General features: G+C 43.1%; 1 protein-coding gene across 7 annotated transcripts in view; it reads right to left on the reverse strand.

Moving 5' to 3' along the window:
• The window catches only part of si:dkey-151g10.3 (serine/threonine-protein kinase WNK3), a 38,018-nt gene that overhangs the window by 5,543 nt on the left and 12,716 nt on the right, over positions 1-19,759 (reverse strand). Inside the window, exons 3-19 of one of the 7 annotated variants that reach the window (XM_058641978.1) lie at positions 13,940-14,112; positions 13,088-13,308; positions 12,458-12,615; positions 12,208-12,296; positions 11,897-12,116; positions 11,399-11,708; positions 11,146-11,255; positions 10,914-11,054; positions 6,771-10,004; positions 6,447-6,484; positions 4,979-5,114; positions 4,761-4,877; positions 4,482-4,583; positions 4,298-4,346; positions 4,034-4,183; positions 1,741-3,929; positions 1,272-1,521 (exon numbers count right to left, since the gene is read on the reverse strand). In XM_058641978.1, coding sequence (XP_058497961.1) covers positions 1,272-1,521; positions 1,741-3,929; positions 4,034-4,183; positions 4,298-4,346; positions 4,482-4,583; positions 4,761-4,877; positions 4,979-5,114; positions 6,447-6,484; positions 6,771-10,004; positions 10,914-11,054; positions 11,146-11,255; positions 11,399-11,708; positions 11,897-12,116; positions 12,208-12,296; positions 12,458-12,615; positions 13,088-13,308; positions 13,940-14,112 — 7,687 coding nt within the window. Of the gene's footprint in view, positions 1-1,271; positions 1,522-1,740; positions 3,930-4,033; positions 4,184-4,297; positions 4,347-4,481; positions 4,584-4,760; positions 4,878-4,978; positions 5,115-6,446; positions 6,485-6,770; positions 10,005-10,880; positions 11,055-11,145; positions 11,256-11,398; positions 11,709-11,896; positions 12,117-12,207; positions 12,297-12,457; positions 12,616-13,087; positions 13,309-13,939; positions 14,113-19,759 lie in introns of all 7 variants that reach the window. The other 6 variants (XM_058641980.1, XM_058641979.1, XM_058641977.1 and 3 more) reach the window with 6 other exon arrangements.

Consider the following 19,759-nt stretch of genomic DNA (forward strand, 5'->3'; position numbering starts at 1 on the left):
ATGATGGGGTTTTTGGAAGGAGTGGTGAATACAATTTAAGGAAGTCATTAAACTAAGCACAAACAGAGACATGGCAATTTACAACAGTTTAGTTCCACCCACCCAAGTTCCACTCTCTCATTCTCACCAGTTCACAACTCACTCACTCACTCAACAAAGCCCAATGTTAAGTTTGAGATCTGTGCTCAGATCCACAGTCATATTGTGCAGTGTTAGATGTGGAGTATGGTGCATTAACAAAGTGTGCAGATGGATAACTACTGAATAAATAAAGACCATAAACATAAATATATGCAGCCTGAAACAGGTGTTACTTACAGGAAAGTATCCATAATTAGTCACTCATGTAAAACATACATGCAGGATGACTGGAATATTAAAACAGGGTGATAATAAAGCAGGTTAGAAATGCCTATCCATCCATGGCAGGATCTGACTTGCATATAAGGCTCCTAATAAAGTTCCCAAGAAATACTAGAAATAATAATGTTCCATCTGAATCTGCCTATAAAAATAACCCTCATATATTCCTATGCTACAACTACATCATGTAGTAGTGTCTCATGGAGCAATGCTGTATTGTATGAGCTGCACAAATGAGAAGCAAGCAATTACATAATAGTTTAGCAACTTGGCAACTACAAAATGACATTTGTGTGATTTATGACGCGAGTAACATGGTTCTTTCTACAACTGAGCCAGCAGGTGGAAGTGAGAAGGTGAGAAGGTTGGTGCTGGCAGCGCCGGTGGAATTAGAGACAGGGAAGGGAGTGTTATGAGAAGGAATTATGTCCTGGACACAGTCACAGCTGAGCTTTGCTCCAGAGCTCATCTGCACTCGGATGGGCCTCAGATATCTGATGCCAACCTCTTCCTACACTGTGCCAATGTCCTACCCGCCTCTACCCTCCAATGTTCGCACCCCTGGATAGTAACCCATGCAAAAAGAAAAATGGCAAAGAAAATTAAATTTTGCAAAAATCAATTCAGTCACAAATTAAATGAAATTAAAACAATAATATATTGAAGATGTCAACAATAGAATTAGATGGGGACTACAGTCACATCACAATGTACATAAACATAATTATATAACTGTAAACAACAATATCCATTAGCATTAATAGTTATTAATTCCTGAGGGTTAAGCCAGTTATTATACTATGTTAAAGCTAGTAGTAGATTAGATTTAGGTCCATGCCCCAACATTCTCTCTCTCTTTCTCTCTCTCTCTTTCTCTCTCTCTCTCTCGCTCCCTTAAAGGACGCTACCTTGCTGGACTCTGGGCTTCTTGAACAAGCTGGCGGAGTGGCGCAGTTTGCATGCCCAGTTTTTGAATTTGCGAGTCCATGATTTCTTGCTAACAGGATTTCTGATACTAGGACATGTCAGGTTTAGGCCAAAATATCCACCTCCTACATTGTGCTGCTGCTGATGTCCATGCCGCAGGGGGATTGGTTGCTGATTGGGAGGCCACAATGCTTCTCCGGTGGCACTGTTGTCAGAGTGTGAGGGCACAGCCTACAACATTTGAGACAATTAAGAATGGCATCATAGTATACAAACATATAAAATGGAGAGACACTCAAAAATGTAAACATTTCTCATGGACACCTGAAATAGAACAAAGGGGAGTCACATTGACACACTAAAATAGAAACAATTAAATAATGTAAATTCACTATAATGTAATTTTAAACGGAGAATTTACTCAAAAACTCATCTGAAGCATTCACTCACGAGAATGGTTGGTTCTCCTGGTACAGGTGGGCGCTGGGAACCAGCAGAGTCACCTTGATTAGGAGGCAGGAGAGAGGTAGGTGGGGTCAATGAGGGAGAGGTGGAGGGTGGAAATGGGCCAGGCTGCTGCTCCACTGGACCTAGCCCTGCAGAGTTGGCCACTTCCAAGAAAACATTCTCTTCTCCTCCATCCCCTTCTGGATCAGGGGAGGTGGAGGAGGAACGGGAGGTGGTAGAAGAGGTTGTGGAGGATGAAGAGTGGGGGGAAGTGTCTGATGTGGAGTCAGGTGGGGGGAAAGACATGTGGTGGAGTGACTGCAGCTCAGAAGACTCGTCTCCACCTGCTGATGTGGAGGCAGCTGATGTAGGGTCAGAGGCGGCTACTCCGATCAATGCTGCCCCACTGCTGTACTCCTGATACAACAGGTTCCTCAGCTTTTCATCCAGAGTCTTTATCCGGTTGTCTACATAATCAATTTTGGGAGGGCCTTCACTGTCTGACTCAGCAACAGAGGAAGGTTGAGCGGGGGATGGCGTCATTGTTAGGGAGAGAGCAGGTAAAGGCGCTTCAGCACTTGACAGATGGAGAGGAGGCAGAGAAGAGTCAGAGGAAGGGTGAAAAGGGGCAGAGTAGCTGCCAGTGTCTTCGGTGACACTTGTGTCTCCTGTTGACACTTCCGACTCTGACATCTGTGAAGATGACTGCTTCTGCAGTGGAAACTGCTGCTGTGTCTGGGGTGTATCCATGGCTTTAACAACCTCCTGCGGTTGTGTGTGGTCACCTGTGTTTTGAGCTTGCTGTGGGATTTGCTGTTGTGGTGCAGGTGTAACATTTAGCTGTGCCTGTTGTTGAAGAAACTGTTGATTTATTGACAAGGGCAACATTTGGCCTTGATCTGGCTTCATTGACACAGCACCCATCAACAGTTGCTGCTGCTGCAGCTGCTGTTGCACCATTTGCTGCTGTTGTAACTGTATCGTCTGTTGCAGGTTTAACTGTTGCTGCTGCAGGTGATCAATGTGAGCCTGCTGCTGGGACACCACAGCAGCAAGTGGTGCCAAAACCTGCTGTGCTACCTGCTGCAACTGAGGCTGTTGCAGCAGCTGTGGGGTACATTGTGTTGTTTGCTGTTGAACGTGGGCTATTTGGGCCTGCTGGGGGGGCACAGGTGGCAGAAACTGCTGCAGAGGGATAGACTGTGCCACCACCTCTGTATGACTTGGTTGAGGCAGTCCCTGCACCTCAGCCAGCTGTTGCTGAAGGGGTATTTGTTTCTGCATGAGCTGCTGCTGTTGTTGTTGTAACTGCTGGATAGACTGTTGCAAAGCTTGTTCCTGCTGCAGCTGCATTTGTTCTTTGTAAAGTTGCTGTTGTTGTTGCTGTTGCTGTTGTTGCTGCTGTTGCTGTTGTTGCTGTTGTTGTTGCTGCTGCTGTTGTTGCTGTTGTTGTTGCTGCTGCTGCTGTTGCTGCTGTTGCTGCTGTTGCTGTTGCTGCTGTTGCTGCTGTTGCTGTTGCTGTTGCTGCTGTTGCTGCTGTTGTTGTTCAGGCTCCACTGACTGCATTTGTTGTAGAGCTGCTGTTACCTGCTGTTGTACTGAAGCCTGTAGCTGTGGCTGTTGTTGTGAGACCGATTTGTCCACCTGGCTAAGGGTCTGCTGATGCTCTATGCCACCTTGGCTTACTGTGGAGGCCACTGCAGCAGTAGGAGGAGGGGAATGAAAAGAGGTTGAGGACTGGTCCATTGCAGACACGCATGACCTTGAAGATGTTATCACTGTATGCCCTATAATTTGACCCACAGTGGAGCAGCCACTGCTCCCTGGAGGAATGAAGATATCACGAACAACAGTGGTGGGTGTGGGAGAGACAACAGTAGGAGTAGGAGTAGTAGACAAGGTGTGGAGGTTAGCAGCAGAATGGATGGTTAAGGATGAGGGAGCGGTGGAAATCTGATCAGTAGATGTAGAGGTGAGGACTGTCGGTTCAAGACCTTCGGAAGCAGTGATGGGGACAGAAGCATTGAGAGTGGAGGCTAATGCAGAGATGCTTTCAGGGGCAGTGGTGTCTGAGTGGGACATGGAAGCAGGGGCTGAAGTGGTAGAGCCTGGAAGGGAGGTAGCAGTAAGGGTAGGGCATGGGGGAGAGGCCATTCCACTCAAGGACTCCAGACTTTGTGATCCTTCACTTTCTGCAGCCAGAAACAGTAATATATGGTTAATTTAGTCAGTTTAGTCAATTTAGTTAGTCATGTTAATAAGCCAAAGCACTGAACCTGGCTTCAAAAGAACTCACCTTTCTCTAATTCCAAAGAATCCATTATCTTTGTTTCAAAAGCCTGTAGTGGTATGGCTCCTCCTTGGCTGGAAAGAGAGTCTCTATGGCGGATTGTCTGGTTGATGAAAAAGCGCCAGCGTCCCACTGGAGAGGAATGGGGCACCGATTCTGCAAAGAGATCACAAAGATGCTTTACTATTACATTTATAACAAGTTAAATTACAGTATGTACAACACTTGTACAAACTATATTTGTATTCAAGAATCATATGTCCAAATCACCTGCTGAGCTAGTGGGTGTGCTCACATGTAGTTGCTCAGTAGATCCAGTCTGTCAGAAAATCAAAAATCAAATTCCTTAATTACATTAAAAATAACATCAGTGATAAAATTGTGATTGTTTTTGTTTAGTGAAAACAGGAAAAAGGAGAGAATGTGACTAATGAGAACACTGCTATCAACATACCTGTAAATGTGTTTGGAGAATTTCCTGGGCTTTTTTAACTATTGTTCTAAGCTCTTCAACAAATGTCTCTTTCTCCACATCAAGGACAAAGTCCTCTTCCACCTACAGACAATAAATTGAAGATTGAAAGCAGACTGTTATTGCTGTTTGATTGTTCGTTTTTTCTCATTTTTTATTTTTATCTTAGTTTATAGGTGTCCTTGGGTGTTCTGAAAGGCATTTATCAATAAAATGTATCATCATTGTTATTATTATTATTGGAGAAGGTGGGCAGTTTACCATGCAATCTGCTATGTCCTCAGGTGCGTCCCCTTCAATGTCAAATTTAAATGTCACCATCTTGTTGCTGTGGGTCTCCAACTGGCATTCCACCATATTGTCCCCACTGCTGGACACCTGTAATGGACAAAACAAATCAACATTATTGCTCTCGTTGTTTTCAGACTATGTTGGAATATATCATTAATATATTTTTTGCCATTTGTTTTTAAATCTACCTGGAGCATGCTCAGTTGAAACTGATGTGAAACCTTCTCAGTCCTCTGGGAGGAGGATCTTCTTTGAGTTTTTAATTTTTCTAATTTGCCATTGGCCAAGAGCTGAAGAGGTTCTTCTCCATTCGCTGGGACAGATCTGTGGGTGGTAAGGTAAGCAGAACAATTACATATCATGATGTGACTTAATCTATGACAGAGACTAAACATTTCAAAATCAGCTACTCCTTTGCCATCTCTTCAAATAAAGAAGTGGAAGATGACTGGAGTGAGAGAAGTTTCAGTTCAAAGTGGAGATGTATTACAGTAACGACTGCTGAGAGTGAAGAGGAAGCTGACCACAGACTGCTACAGACATGCCAGTGTGGATACTTAACTTTCCTCCCAAACTTCAGCCAAGGTTGACTGACACTCACTTTCTCCCTCTCGCTCTTTATCAGTTGATATTTCAAGTATATTAGGAATATATTTGACGGTTCTATATTGTCGTTTTGTTTTTTCTTGTCATCATGTGATAATTCTCCGCTGCTATCAAGCAGACACACTTTCACTGTAAATCTGCCTGTTGCTGACACACAGCAATTAACCAAATAGGTTCAAAGTTTATAAAATAAAACAAGATGGTGGGACAGCTATATTTCTATGTGTGTTTGTGCATGAACAGTTTCATATGTTTGTAAGTGTGGCAAACACAGCTGATGATGTTCCCATACATGTTTTAAAGTATTAGTTATTTAGTTTTTAAATCTTTCATTGTGTATGACAGTGAGACATTCCTCTCTATTTGCTTTGTAAGATTTCATTAGAAAGCAATTATGAGTAATACCTTCACTTTCTGTCAATCAATCTACCTAAATTGTACACACTGGGCCTTTAAAACTGCTGTCAGTAATATCAGCTTCAGGCTAACTTCCTGTCTGTTGCTGCCATTGGTGTCCTGCTGACTACATCACTTCATGAACACATTTGGTGATGGGGAGCCTTTACTCTCCAACAAACTAATCTCTAATCTCACTAACAAAGTGATTTGCTACATTGTGGAGTTCTGGCTCCTGATTGAATACAGTTTTGTGGGACGCTCAATAAGTGTCTCTTAGATTTATTTACATAACTAAATCATACACACGGGACCTTTAAAGAGCAAAAGCACATGCATTTATAGCATTTTTTATGGTTGCATATGGTACAGCTCCAACTCCAGTTAATATAATGATTAATTAAATTATTTCGATTGATTTATTACCTCCAGGAGAAGGCGGTGCCCCTCATTCATACCAAGAGCAAACTAGACTAAAATTTGCGTCCTTGATCTGCAACATGTTTTACCTTGTTAAATGACATACATACTCTACCATTATCACCACTCATACAAAAATAATTTAGTTTTGACTGATGAAAATGTGCCACGACATCCATACACCAGCTAGCTCCACTTGCTGGAGTTAAGATCAGGAAATAATATCAGACATACCCTGAAGAAGAAGGACGCTCTGACAGGTATGGGCCACCCTGAAGAGTAACAGGCATACAAACAAATAAAGCAGTGCACACAAAAAATATATTATGTAATGTAATGTCATGGATAACATGTCATACAATAACTTTTACTGCTCTATGAATATACATCTTTAAAGAACAAGACTTGTTCATTTGAACCAAAAAGACACAATCAACAGATATTTGATTATTATTAGATTAACAGATCAAATTAGCAGTACTATCAGTCATTCTGTCAACATGTCAACAAAGTAAAACTATCACTTAAATAATACAGCAACTTCCATTCTTCCTGTACCTGAGCATTGCCCAGCAGGGAAAGGTCACAGTCTTGCAGTGAGGCTCGGGGCAGTTTGGGGACATTAGAATCAAGTGATTGCAGAGTAGCGACAGGCGGAGGGGAGGTGGGGATAAAGTCGGCCGGCTTCGGTATGGTTACCTGAGCCACTGGTGGAGATGTGGGTAGCTCTGGAGCAGGGGCAGCAGCAGGATGGAGGGATGGCAGAGATGGTAATGTTGTTGAGGGAGATGAGGTATGAGAGGGACTGAGGAGCATTTGTTGAGCAGGAAAGACAGCATTGGTCAGAACAGACTGTGTATCAGTAAGTGTCTGCGTCTGAGAATGTGTTGGTGCCTGAATGAGTGTCTGTGTTTGGGCCTGGATGCTGGTTTGTGTGTGTGTGTACTCTGGTAGCATCTGGTTGGCCTGGTGAGGTGGAGACTGAGTAGGACCTGTCGCTAGATGACTATACAAGGGAAGCGCAGTGTTCTGGGAGTGTTGCTCAGCCACATGACTGGACACTGTTTGTGTGGGTGGATGGGTGACCAAATGTGAATGATTTGGACACTGTGGAAAAAGCTGATGCTTAACAGGAGCCGGTTGCTGAACAGGTGCTGCAGTGGCCTGTAACAGTAACTGAGCCTGTGGAGGAGGTGGAGCTGGCAGTTCATGCACTTGAGGAAGCTTCTGCAGATGCTGTTGGTACTGCTCTGTGGACTGAGGCAGAGCAGGCTGTGAGATGGGTTGAAGGGCTGATGGATCAGTAGTATATCCCAGGGACTGCGGCTGAGATTGAAGAGCTTGTGCTGGAATATAGCCTTGTCCAGCTTGCTGCACAGGACGAGGTATGGCAGGAAAGTTTACAGGGCCAACTGTGGAAATTAAATTGTCCGTTTTTGCAAGACTGGCAGAGCCAGAAGAAGGGACCATCTGTTGATACTGCAGTACTGGCTGCTGCTGTTGTGTAATATGAGTTATGTCCTGTTGTACAGATGGCATGGCTTGGTGAGTAAGCTGTGTGACATACTGAGGAGTCAAAAGTCCAGCTGCAGCCTGAGCATGCACCTGACAAGGTGACTGGTCTTGAGTTTGCTGCTGGAGCTGAGGCTGCATGAGTCCTGGCATTTGAACATTTTGCTGAAAATGAGACTCATGTTGGATTTGACTGGGAATTGATGCAACTGCAGCTGGAAACTGGACAGCAGCTTGATTTTGTTTGCCTGTCATATCAACAACTAGGCCCTGGACATGTGATTGCTGGGGCTGGGTAGCTGTTTGATGCAAAGATGGAGTCTGTATTAATGTCTGAGTAGCACCTTGGCTCTGTGTTGGAGTGAGAGGTCCTTGATAATTTGTTTGCAAATTCATTTGCTGGGTCTGGATGCAATGACTCTGTCCCTGGGCAACTGCTGCTGGAGGAGATACTTGAGCCTCAGTCATAGCCTGAACTACTTGGGCTGGACTCTGGGCCACAAAATTGACTGGGTTCTGTCCCTGGTTCTGGGGATGAGTCTCATTTTGTCCTTGCTGGATGGCCATGGGAACTTGAGCCTGTGAGGCAGATGTTTGGTGCTGAATCACCTCAGTGCTGACAGCTGCGGCAACTGGAATATGAGGTTCCATAACAGAGGTATGGTACTGCGGCTGGGTAACAAATGCTTTCTGCTGTTGGATCAATAATGCTTGCTGTTGCTGTTCTATCACCTGCTGTGTTAGGGAAGTGTGAGATATAAACTGAGTGGGGTTCATTTGTGGGATACACACATGCTGTCTATCACTTGCTTGCTGCTGAATCTGCTGTTCGCTGTTCCTTTGTGGAATAGGGACAGTCTCTTGTTTTTCAATTTGCTGAAGGTGAGTTGTGGCTGTTTGCTGCTCTCTGTTCTGTTGCTGTATTGGAGCATATTGCTGTAATCTCTCTGCTTGTTGTTGTTGTTGTTGTTGCTGCTGTTGCTGCTGTTGTTGTTGTTGTTGCTGCTGCTGTTGTTGTTGTTGTTGTTGCTGTTGTTGTTGCTGCTGTTGTTGTTGTAGCTGTTGTTGTTGTAGCTGTTGTTGTTGTTGCTGTTGTTGCTGTTGTTGCTGTTGTTGTTGTTGCTGTTGTTGTTGTAACAGAACGTGTTGCTGACGTTGTTGCTCTAACTGTTGTTGTAACAGAGCTTGCTGCTGTTGCTCTATTTGCTGCAGGAGTTTAATTTGTTGCTGCTCCTGATGCTGTAGATGCTGTTGTTGTAAAATAGCATTTATTTGAAAATGCTGTTGCATTAGCGCTTGTTGCTGTTGTTGTTCCACTTGTCGGAGTAAGGCTTGCTGCTGCAGTTGTTGTTCCTGCTGCTGTTGAGTCTGTTGGGGCTGCTGCTGTCCACATTGGTGCTGCCTCTCTGGTTCTTGTGCTCCAGCATGGTGTTGTCCAGCTTGCTGTGATAACTGGCTCTGCTGTTGTTGCTGTGAAGGCAACTGATGCTCGAGTTGCTGCTGTAAAAGGGCTTGTTGTTGTTGTTGTTGCAGAAGCTGCTGCTGTTGAAGCAGTTGCTGCTGATCGAACTGGACATAGATCTGATGTTCCTCAAGTGATAAAGCCTGTTGTTGCTGCTGCTTCTGTTGTAGCAGAGTTTGCTGTTGGTGTAGTTGTTGCGATTGCATTGTGCTCTGCTCATGATGATCCCCCATTGATGGCTGTTTATAGGTCTGAGGTTGCTCTCCTGGCTGTGGTAATGACAAAGCTTGTTGATCCATACCTGTTTGTGTAGGTAACAGTTGCTGATGAGGAGGTGGCTGGGCAGGTTGAATAGGCTGCTGTATGAAGACCTGCTGCTGAGGATCATGGTGATGTTTCTGCACAGCTGTAGCTGAGAGTCTCTGCTGCTGTTCCGTTGGTAGATGAGTAGCACCAACTTGTTGTTCGAGCTCAGTGGCCTTAGCCTCCATTTGCTGTTGTGATTGCTGAAGTGTGGAGGAATGGGGATCCATCCCTATCTGTTGTTGGTGGACAATGGTCTGCTGAGGGATTATGGCAGGCTGTGTTGGCTGGGGTGCTGCCTGGGGAATGATGTCAGTAAGCTGAATGGGAGTGGAAGGGGGTTGTGTTTGCTGAGTGAGGGGCGATGCTTGTCCAGCAGGATCACTAACTGACATGGATGTGGTGAGAATATTTATGGGTGCTTGAAGGGAGACGGGGGGTATGTATGACTGTGAGACGGGCATTGACCCATGTGGTGTGGCTGTTTGAAATGCATCTGATGGAAATGTTTGTGACTACTCATTGATAGTGACAGAATGATTGTTGTTGAAAGAAAGGGGGAAAGAAAATAGTAGACAACAGGTAAGAGTAAGCATCAGCAAGGGGTATATGAACAGCACATTAAATTTTATATCGCAGGGTTTCCCAAAGGGTTTCATAGCAGAAGTGGCAGATCACCAAAATTTAACTAAGAAAAAGTAAACAAACATTACTAATCTTTGAAGCAAAAATCTTCACATAAAATGAGTGCAAGTTCTATTTACTACAGCAACACTATATTTGATGACCGTGGCTTTGCATCAGTTACATCTCATAAACCTATGCTAAGCAATATCCTGAGGGAAACCCTGCACAGCACATCATCAGATGGTCAGTCTTAGACAATTATGTGGATGATTTGTGGTGGGGTAAATTGTTATTTGAGGGAAAGGAACCCAAAATATGTCATAGTAGCATGATAACAACTTTTATTCATTCATTCGTCGTCTACTGCTTTAACCATCCACATGAAGAGGGTTGTGCATGGGCTGATGGTGCCAATATCAGCTGACATAAGGTGAAGGGCGGGGTAAACCCTGGACAGGTCACCAGTCCATCACAGGGCCACATATAGACAAACAACCATTCACTCACACACTCACACCCATGGGCAATTTAGAGTGTTCAATTAAACTCTGTTTTTGGACATGTGGGAGGAAACCAGAGTACCCAGTGAAAACCACAGTGAAAGGCCCGGACAGGGACGGGGACAAGCAACCTTCTTGCTGTGAGGTAACAGTGCTAGCCACATACTTAACCTTTTTTTTTTATAAATAATGTAAATTATTGTGGCCTCAATACAAACATGACATTCCTTTTTTAATTAAAGTTAGTATTATGACTCTTTTCACCTGAAAATATTGTTGAGGTACACTTGGTGATACCTGTGCAACCATGGTGCCGAGTTGAAGAAATGTCTGACCAACAGGTCCTCCTCCACTCTGGCCTAAGGACATCCCGGACATACTGATACTCTGACCGAGAGGTACATTTGGAACATTTCCACTCTCACCAGAAGGGAACATCTGAGGATGAATAATAGATCATGAATATTTATCAAAACTTAGCCAGTTTAGTGTAGTTAATGAAGGAGATTAAAACGACATATAGACATACAGATGTTGTCAGGGGGAGAGTCGTTTGAGTGTGGGTGTATGACTCCCTTTGCTGAGAGTATGCCTGACTCTGCTCACTTGCATAAGATTCGCAGCTGGCAGACCCATCACCTTATGAACAAAACACAATTGAAAAAAAATATTAGATAGATCAAAATAACACAAACCTATTAAGACTTAATAATAAGTATTTCCCAATGTATTTTTCTAATAAATGTCTGGTGCATGAAACATTATAAAGGTGCGTAATCTACCTGGCAGATTAACAGTTGTCCCACTGAAAATATGCTGCTGTCTCACATGCTGATCCACTTCAGGCAGCTCCTCAGATTCCTGTCCTCCTCCTGTCTGTCCAGCTGCCACTGGCCCCAGTGAGGATGAGCAGGACGGATGAGGAAAGGTGCATGACGTGAGAGAAGAGTCTCTTTTTTCTTCAAAGCCCCAGTGCTGCTGAAGGAGCTGCTGCTGTCGACGCTCACGGGACTTTTTGATCAGACTGACTCTGTCCCGAATGGATTTTCCCACCACCTTGGCATCACTCTCATGGAAGAAACCTGACTTCACCTGTGGTAAGGTAGAGAGAGAGATGCAAGTCATTACTGAATGAACACAAATAGCTAAAGCAACCATGAAATTGCTGAAAAATAATCCAGATGATTTCCCTCAACTGTACCTATTTTTTAAAATTAAAAGTGTCAAATTTACCCAGTTTTCCCAACACCAAAGAACTCCCGCGTGCCCCTACATCTCACCATCTCTAGAGCCACCTCCTCAGCACTATCATTCTCAAGGTCATAGCTGAACTCAATGGCCTCATTGTCTTTATGCTTCCCCTTCAGCTTCTTAGGCTCATCAACCCAAATCCGCAGAGCCAAACATTCTTGGGTGCCTGTGTCCTCCTCAGCGAGCTCCACCCGGACCCCTGTGTCTTCACCAAAGAACGCATGGTTCAGGAGGTCTCTGATGGAGAGTCTGTCAAAGAGGTAACCAGATTTTTAGGATCACCTGAAACTTAACATGAGACTGTGAAGCATGTCGTGCAATGAATATAAAACCTGTTTACCTCTGGCTTTTGTTCTGACGAATGCAGCCTTCAATTATCGCTTTTATTTCCGGGTCATTCACTTTATCAAAGCTGGCTGGCTTTATACCCTGCAGAAAAAGAAAATGGAAATGTGTGTACTTATACTTGTTGCACAATTTCATCATGTAGGTAGGGGGGATCACATTTAAATCAACAAAAAATAGGTGTACAAATGTCATTACGACAGGTGTGTCGTCTGTATGAGAGTAATTTAGTTTAAGACACTCACGCTTGTGACTTTGCGATAGATCTGAGCTGCATTTTGGCATTCAGAGTAAGGATATTCTGAAGTAGCCATCTCCAGCATGCACATCCCAAAGGCGTACACATCCACCGACTCGTCATAGTGTTCTTCATACATCTCTGGAGCCATGAACTCCGGCGTTCCTGTACGGAGCAGATAACGGTTTATAGTCAAAGGCGAGCAGACCAGCGTCATACTAATGCATCCCCATTTACATGCTGTATTTTCTGACACACAGCAGTGTTCACGGAGCATAAAAGAGTGAAAAAGTGAATAGAAGCATTAAAATTCAATCAAAGCTCTGATATGAATCTGGCATGAATCCTGGCAACTGCTTTTGCTTCCTGAGCTAAACATTATTGAACTAAATGGTGCTCACAGTGCACTGCTTAAATTGGCGCACAGAGCCAGCCTCTCATCAATGGTTTCTGTTTACATTAAGTGCTCCCCACATGGAATTCAACGTGACTTATACTGTTTTCCCTTGGCACCCACAGCCCCCTGTAAAAATCTGAACAGTGCTGAATGCAGTGGAAAAGTATATTTATAGTCTATGAATTAGGTTGTTGAAATAGCTGCTGTACCGGGCTGTTTCCTCCTGCTTATGAAGCCTACCTATAACACTCTTGGCAAAGGAGGTCCTCATCAGAGTGGCCAATCCGAGGTCGCCTATCTTGACGGATCCCGTGGGGCCTGTTATGAAAATGTTGTCACATTTGAGGTCCCGGTGGACAATGGGAGGAGTTCTCGTGTGAAGGAAGTGCAGGCCCTTCAGAATCTGTCTACACCAACTCCTCAGGACCTTGGGTTTCATCACCTTAAAGCGCTTAAGGTAACTGTGCAGAGAGGAAATACAGTCTAAATCAAAGTGAGCACTGTAATCAAGCTCTCATAGACAATTAATATGGTAATTAATCACGTAGGCATAATTCATTTTGATTAATTACCTTCCATGTCAAAACAAGTAAAAGATATTGTAATAATAATCTCTATTCATCAAAGTAAAATCTTCTATGAATGTTTACTATAACATATTGCCACCACTACTCTGCGCTAAGGTCATGTTGTGGTTTTTCTTTGGAAAGAAGACTAAGGAACACAATTAAATATTTACTGAAACCTGCAGCCATGTGTGTGGTTTTGTTTCTTAACTATGAAGGGAGGCTTGCAGCTACTGGTTTGCACTGTACCTAAAATATACCATGTATATGTACCATAACATTTAACTCATCTTCATTTTCTATGATATATACTTTATTATTTTAAATGCCTCCTTGCAGTGTAACTATTTGCAGTAGAGAGCTGACACCCATTGGTGACATTTACTCTAGTGGATGCCGTGATCTGGCAAATACAGGGTATGGTGAGAGTAATAGATTTTCTGTTAGTCAGTTATAACTGCTTGAATATTCTTTTTAACTTTACTACATGAGGAAATAATACTGAGTATGAGGAGGTTGTGCTCACGTTTTGAGTGTTCCTGAAGTCATAAGTTCAGTGACTAGTACGATGCACTTCTTGCCACGGAGCACAGACTCCCAGGAATCATAGAAGCGGACGATGTTGGGGTGCTGAAGCCCCTTCAGCATCTCGGCCTCCTCCTTGAAGCGTTGCTGCTCCAACTTGGTCAGTTTGCGGTCCTGAGGCAAGAGATGAAAACCAGATTTCATGGCATGTACAACAACATTTGTAATAAACAGTACAAGAATCCTGCTCAGAGCTCCAGAACACCTTGCAGTGCACAACCATGATGACACCAACACTTGTTGCCACTAGATGGTACTAGCAACATATAGTTGCACTAATGGTGAGACAACACCCAAGCCTTTATAGCTTTGTAAAACGCACATTTCTACTGTATCTGCCACACATCCCCAGTATGGCCAGCAGAATGAACACAGCAGAATAACTCTTCACTGGCATGAGTAGAATCCCACAGGAACACAACAGAGACAGCCATTCAATAATCCCTCGGTTAAACACTGCTGCATAGATTATTCATGAGACCTAGACTTACATGTTATATAGGGAGAGTGCTCTGTCCGGCAAAAACACGGCAATATATTTCTGTTTTTTTCCCTTTCTTCCAGTTTCTTATTTTCCTAAACCCACCGTTCTCTCATCAATAATTCATGTCGAGCTCAGAATACATGGTCACGTCTCCAGATACAATGAACACAAAGTAAACAAGAAACAGTCGTTGTGAATATGCATGTGATAGGATGGTGATGTGTAAGAAACAAGCACAGTACAAATACATGAAAGGTTTTTTCTTTGGAGGAAATCCTGACTGGCTCCACTAAAACAAGGTGTATTTTTGGACTTGTCACAAGCAACTGTTTTGTCTGCTGTTTCCATGTGCACGCAGCACTAAGGAGGTACAATATATGGCATTTGACCTTTGGTGACCTTGTGACTTGAGAGGGGGTTACTCTGCATTCATTTGTATTGAGCCAGTATATATTATTGGCACTGAAACGTTTTAAAAGGAAACTCCAAAAAAATGAATTGTCATGGTATGTACTGAACAACAGGGAGCGTTCCACAACTGAAAAGCCAAATAGAACAGTGTGTATGAGGGAGTCTGAGGACAGCTATTGTCTTGTCACAGACAATCCTCACTATAAATAGAAGTCATCATAACACTGGCGTTTCATTGATCAATTCCATTGATGTTTTGCTTTATATTTTTTATATTTAATGGAGTACTGCAGATACAAATAAAAACATGCTCATATAATGCAGATTATTTGTCACTGCATCTACCAACTGTACTGTATGAGTTATATCAACTTACATCTACCATTCTCCTCTTCTTTTTGTGCCTCTGCTTCTCTCGTTGTTTATGTTTGTGCCTCATCTTTTACTGGTTCACTCTGCTGCACTGCCCTTTTCTGGAAGTACTGGTGGATGCAATCTCTCCTCCCCTCCCCTCCCCTCCCATTGGTGAGGTATCATCAACAAAAAGGCTGCTCCTTGGTGCACTATTATGGGTAAGTTGCCAGTCTAAACTTTCTGCATGCATTCTTCCAATGCAACACCAGCTGCTTTACATTACTGTGTGCACACATCTTTAGGTCAAATTGTATGTGTGTGTACTTGACTGCATAAAAGGTGTGTCCCTATTTAGTACATCCACATGTCTTCTTTCTGGTGTGTTTATTTTGTGAAGGCATGCGCTGCCTCTGTCTCACCCCACAGTCAGACCGTCAGTCTGCATCAGTGTATGGCACAGTGTGAGACATGGGGCTGCTGCCTGTGTGCTCCTGTCTGCTGCCTCCTCAGCATCTATTGTGTCTACTCATGCCATGTGAATTTCTCTGTGAGGTGTGAATTTCTCTGTGAGATGAATAAAGTATATATCTATCTATCTATCTATCTATCTATCTATCTTTCTCGGAGTGTGGCATCAGACAGCCTTGGGGGCAGCAAAGGTCATAAAAAGTTCAGCTTGTGAGAACCTGTCTTGACAGATTAACCCAAACTCATTCCCCACGGCATACCCACTGAAACACAACAACAGCTATAGAAAAATCCATGTCATCAAAACACATACTTAAGGAGGCCTCACTCTGCCATATTCTGTGAATATGACTCAATAAACTCAAAAGACTGATAGTAATAACTTTGTGGTGCATGCCACTATACATCAGTCCAATGTGGGTACCACAGCAACAACAAAAACAGACCTGATAGAACAAAGTGGGGCATAGAGACCACAACAGGATACAGGACAGTCTAAATGAAAATCAAAGCTGCAGTGCCTAACGTTTGGTGATTTTTGTTGTTGTTGTTGTTGATGTTAGTATTCTGACTCTCTTTGGTCCAATGTAACGTTATTAGTATGCTGCATCCTTCATCTGAAAACAGGCTCTGTCAAGTACAACTATCAGGGGCAGGTGAGGACAAGAGGCATTTATCCCATCAAACCTCTTTGTGTTGTCAGTCATAGTCCAATGTGCCTGCAACCTTTACTCTTTACTTATGCAATGTCTCTTTTGCCTCCGTCTGACATTTACATAGTCAGTTTGGTCATGCAATGCTGGCGTAACACGGAGGTCTACGGGAGGTCCCTCATAACTGAGTAAGACCTGATCGTGTTCTTTGAGATTTTTTTTGGACCGGACATCTGGCATAGCAGAAGGTCAAGCTGCAGGTTAAGTAGCCTCATAAAACATTGGAGAAAATAGACAGGATATTGCTGAGCAGACACGTTTGGTCGGTGCGAAGGCTGAGGTCACGAATGCCAAAGCATGTGAGCCCTAAAACAGCACGAGTATCAGCTAACAAACTACATGACATCTAATGGCTTCCATGGTTACATTGGAGGAGTGACCCTTAACCACAGTGGGATACATGTGGTTAGATTAGATGTGCATTACTCTTGCTTTTGATAAATATTTGTCCATTTATGAAGGTGGATGGAGTACGTGTTGCCCTGCAGTGCAGTGTGCTTGAAAATACGAAGTGGCGGGTGGCTAGGATTAGATTAGTGTAAGCTACAACAGCTCAGACTACCAAAACAGATTGCTGGAAAAGCGCTGGCCTGTATATTGGATTATAACCTCAGGCCAGTGGGCCACGTTCTCTAACCACTGTAGACCCTAATCTAGCCAATACCACATATTGGCCATACTACTTCTTTGTACCTTGACAAATCAGAGGGTTTCCCTTTTTGTCACTGAACTAGATTAGCATTATCATGTCGTAATAATAATAGTTTGATCACAAGTGCTTAAAATGTTTTGATTATTTTTGATTAGGCCATACAGTTAATGCTTGTGTGTCAATAATCCAATATCAATAGAACCTCTGTTACTGGTGAAATAATGAACTGATGTGGGAGGAAACAGCCTGAGGGACACTTGTCATCCATCAGTGTCCTAGTTGAACATGTGTCTAGTCAGTTTGGTTGGATCGATTCCATCCGGGTCTAGTCAGCTCAGCGGTAGTCCATTTGGTTTGGCCTCCACTAAATTTAGTCAGCTATAAATAGTGTGTCTTTGCTCTTTCTGGCCTTCCCAAACTGATATTGCATAACTCCTCCCTTTACTGTCTGTGGTTTGTCACATTGAGACAAAGGTTTATAACCTGAAAAACTGGAAAATAGTCTTTGAGCATGCATAATTCTGTTCTAACACGAGGCAGAAGGTTGGCAGCAACCGGAGATGATCTCTCATCCTTGTGAATGGCTAAATTACCATGTCATGTGTCACACTGGGATAAAGTGCCACACACTGAAACCTAATATTAAAACACTTTATTATACAGCCATATCAAAAGTTAAGTAATTTGCTCTTAATCCGTCTTTTGAAAAGGAAGCAAAGTGTGACGTTGTGTAGCAGGAATCATCCTAACCTGACATTCACCTGCAAATAATAATCCAAATAGCTTTATGATAATAATACATGTTACAAACAGAATAATCAAGGTGGTAATCACCATAGCAACCTTCAGCACTGTAGTTATTCAGCCCTGAAAGCTGCTCTAGTGTTTGTGGTCCTGTGAGTGGGGCTGGGCTGGGTTGAAGCTGGGCTGGATTGGGACGACTGGGTTAAACCAGTCTGGTTTCTACCGCCCGAGTTGTGCTGTCTGTGCAAGGTTTTTGTTCCAGCCTGACAGGCACCCACTGTAATTAACTCCCTGGATCACTCTGCGTGATCATTCACACAGACAAAAAGTGACGGTGGAGAGAGGGGGGGACAAATAAGAGGAAGAGAGAGACAGACAGGGTGGAAGGCATATTGTAATGTTGACACAGATGGACAGTGCAACAGCTCGCACAGAGAAATGTTACATATACAGCAAACACGTCGACTTATGTGGTGATGGGTGGCAAAGCAGTAGTTACGGAGATATATAGTCTTGCCCTTTCAGGTATGGAATTCCTAGGAAAAGTTGGTGGAAACAAGAGGGACAGTGTCCGCACAGTGAACTTTAATTATCCTCTCTTTCAAACTGAACTGAGACAGCTAATCCTTTGGCTTCCTCTCTACGGACAAAAGAGAAGTGGAGCTGTAGGTGCATCCAGGCTGCAGTACTCTCACAGGACAGTGCAGCAAAATGTGCAATGGTTGTTTACCATCCAGTGCCTTCAAACCTGTGGTCATATAAAATGATGCTGCATTATCAAAATGTGAATTAAAAGAATGTGAAAAACAGAGTCAACTTATTAAACGTAACATACTCATTAAATCTTGTCCATCACTACATCCAACCCCAGCAGGACGAATTAGTGCTGGCATCAGTCTATGTTTCTTAAATTTGTTTTGTTTTGTTTATTTATCACTATTATCATTTATTATTGTGTCCAATCTAATACCACTTTATTAAACTGTGTTTAAGCTCTGTTAAGGTTAATAAAAAAGTACAGATCACATTGTGCATTGTCTGTGTGTATGTAAAGTACATGTGTCTGCCCTGCATGTAGTAACTAAGCATTCACTATGTGGTTGCTCTGCAGGATAAATGCCAAGCGTATCCTCCGTTTGGCTCATCTTCTTTCTCCCTTTTGTTTCTCACCATCACCTCTTGTGATTTCTTTCTTTGCCCTTTTCCCTTAACCTTGCTCCTTTTTTAATCCATTTGTGTCTGTGTATTATAGAAATAGTATTACACAATAAAAATGTTAAAGTTTAAAAGTCTGATTCATTACCATTCAACACCCTCCAGGTATCATAAAACCTACTATTCTCCATGGGATTTAACTTGACCCAATACATTTGTGGAAACAAAACTGGATATCACAGATGCAATATGATGCGTGCAACAATCAGCTTAAGCTTATTCTCTTTCCACGTTCCAAAACGTGCTTGACCAAAACAGATTCAGTCACACACCTGAGCCAAGACAAACTACAATGTGGTGTCTTTATAACATCATAAAAGAATGCTACCTGGTGGTGAAGCATATCAGTGAAAACATTATTGTAGAAAATTAGATGAGCTACCTTTGGAAGTCAAGCAGATCAAGTATTTAAGATGGATTGAATAGGAGCTTTGGGAGTATGATATATCATCAGCTGAGCCCAACTGCTGATGTGAAGCTGATTCACTAGGTGTTGGAGTAAAAGCAGAAAAGGCGATGGGGAACATGCCTGCTGCCTTTTAGTCCAACAGACAAGGCCTGATCTGAAGGATTAGTCAAGGCTCTTGTTTTGGAATTAGCTCCAAACCAAACACATGACTGACTTTTCTCACACAATGCCAGCAGTCAAATCAGAGGGCTTTCCATAACACTGCTCTCTATTGTGGAGCCAAGAATCAGAGAGATGCATTTCTTCTCTCC

The sequence above is a fragment of the Solea solea genome, chromosome 11 (genome assembly GCF_958295425.1).
Source record: "Solea solea chromosome 11, fSolSol10.1, whole genome shotgun sequence".
Classification (NCBI taxonomy): Eukaryota; Metazoa; Chordata; class Actinopteri; order Pleuronectiformes; family Soleidae; genus Solea; species Solea solea.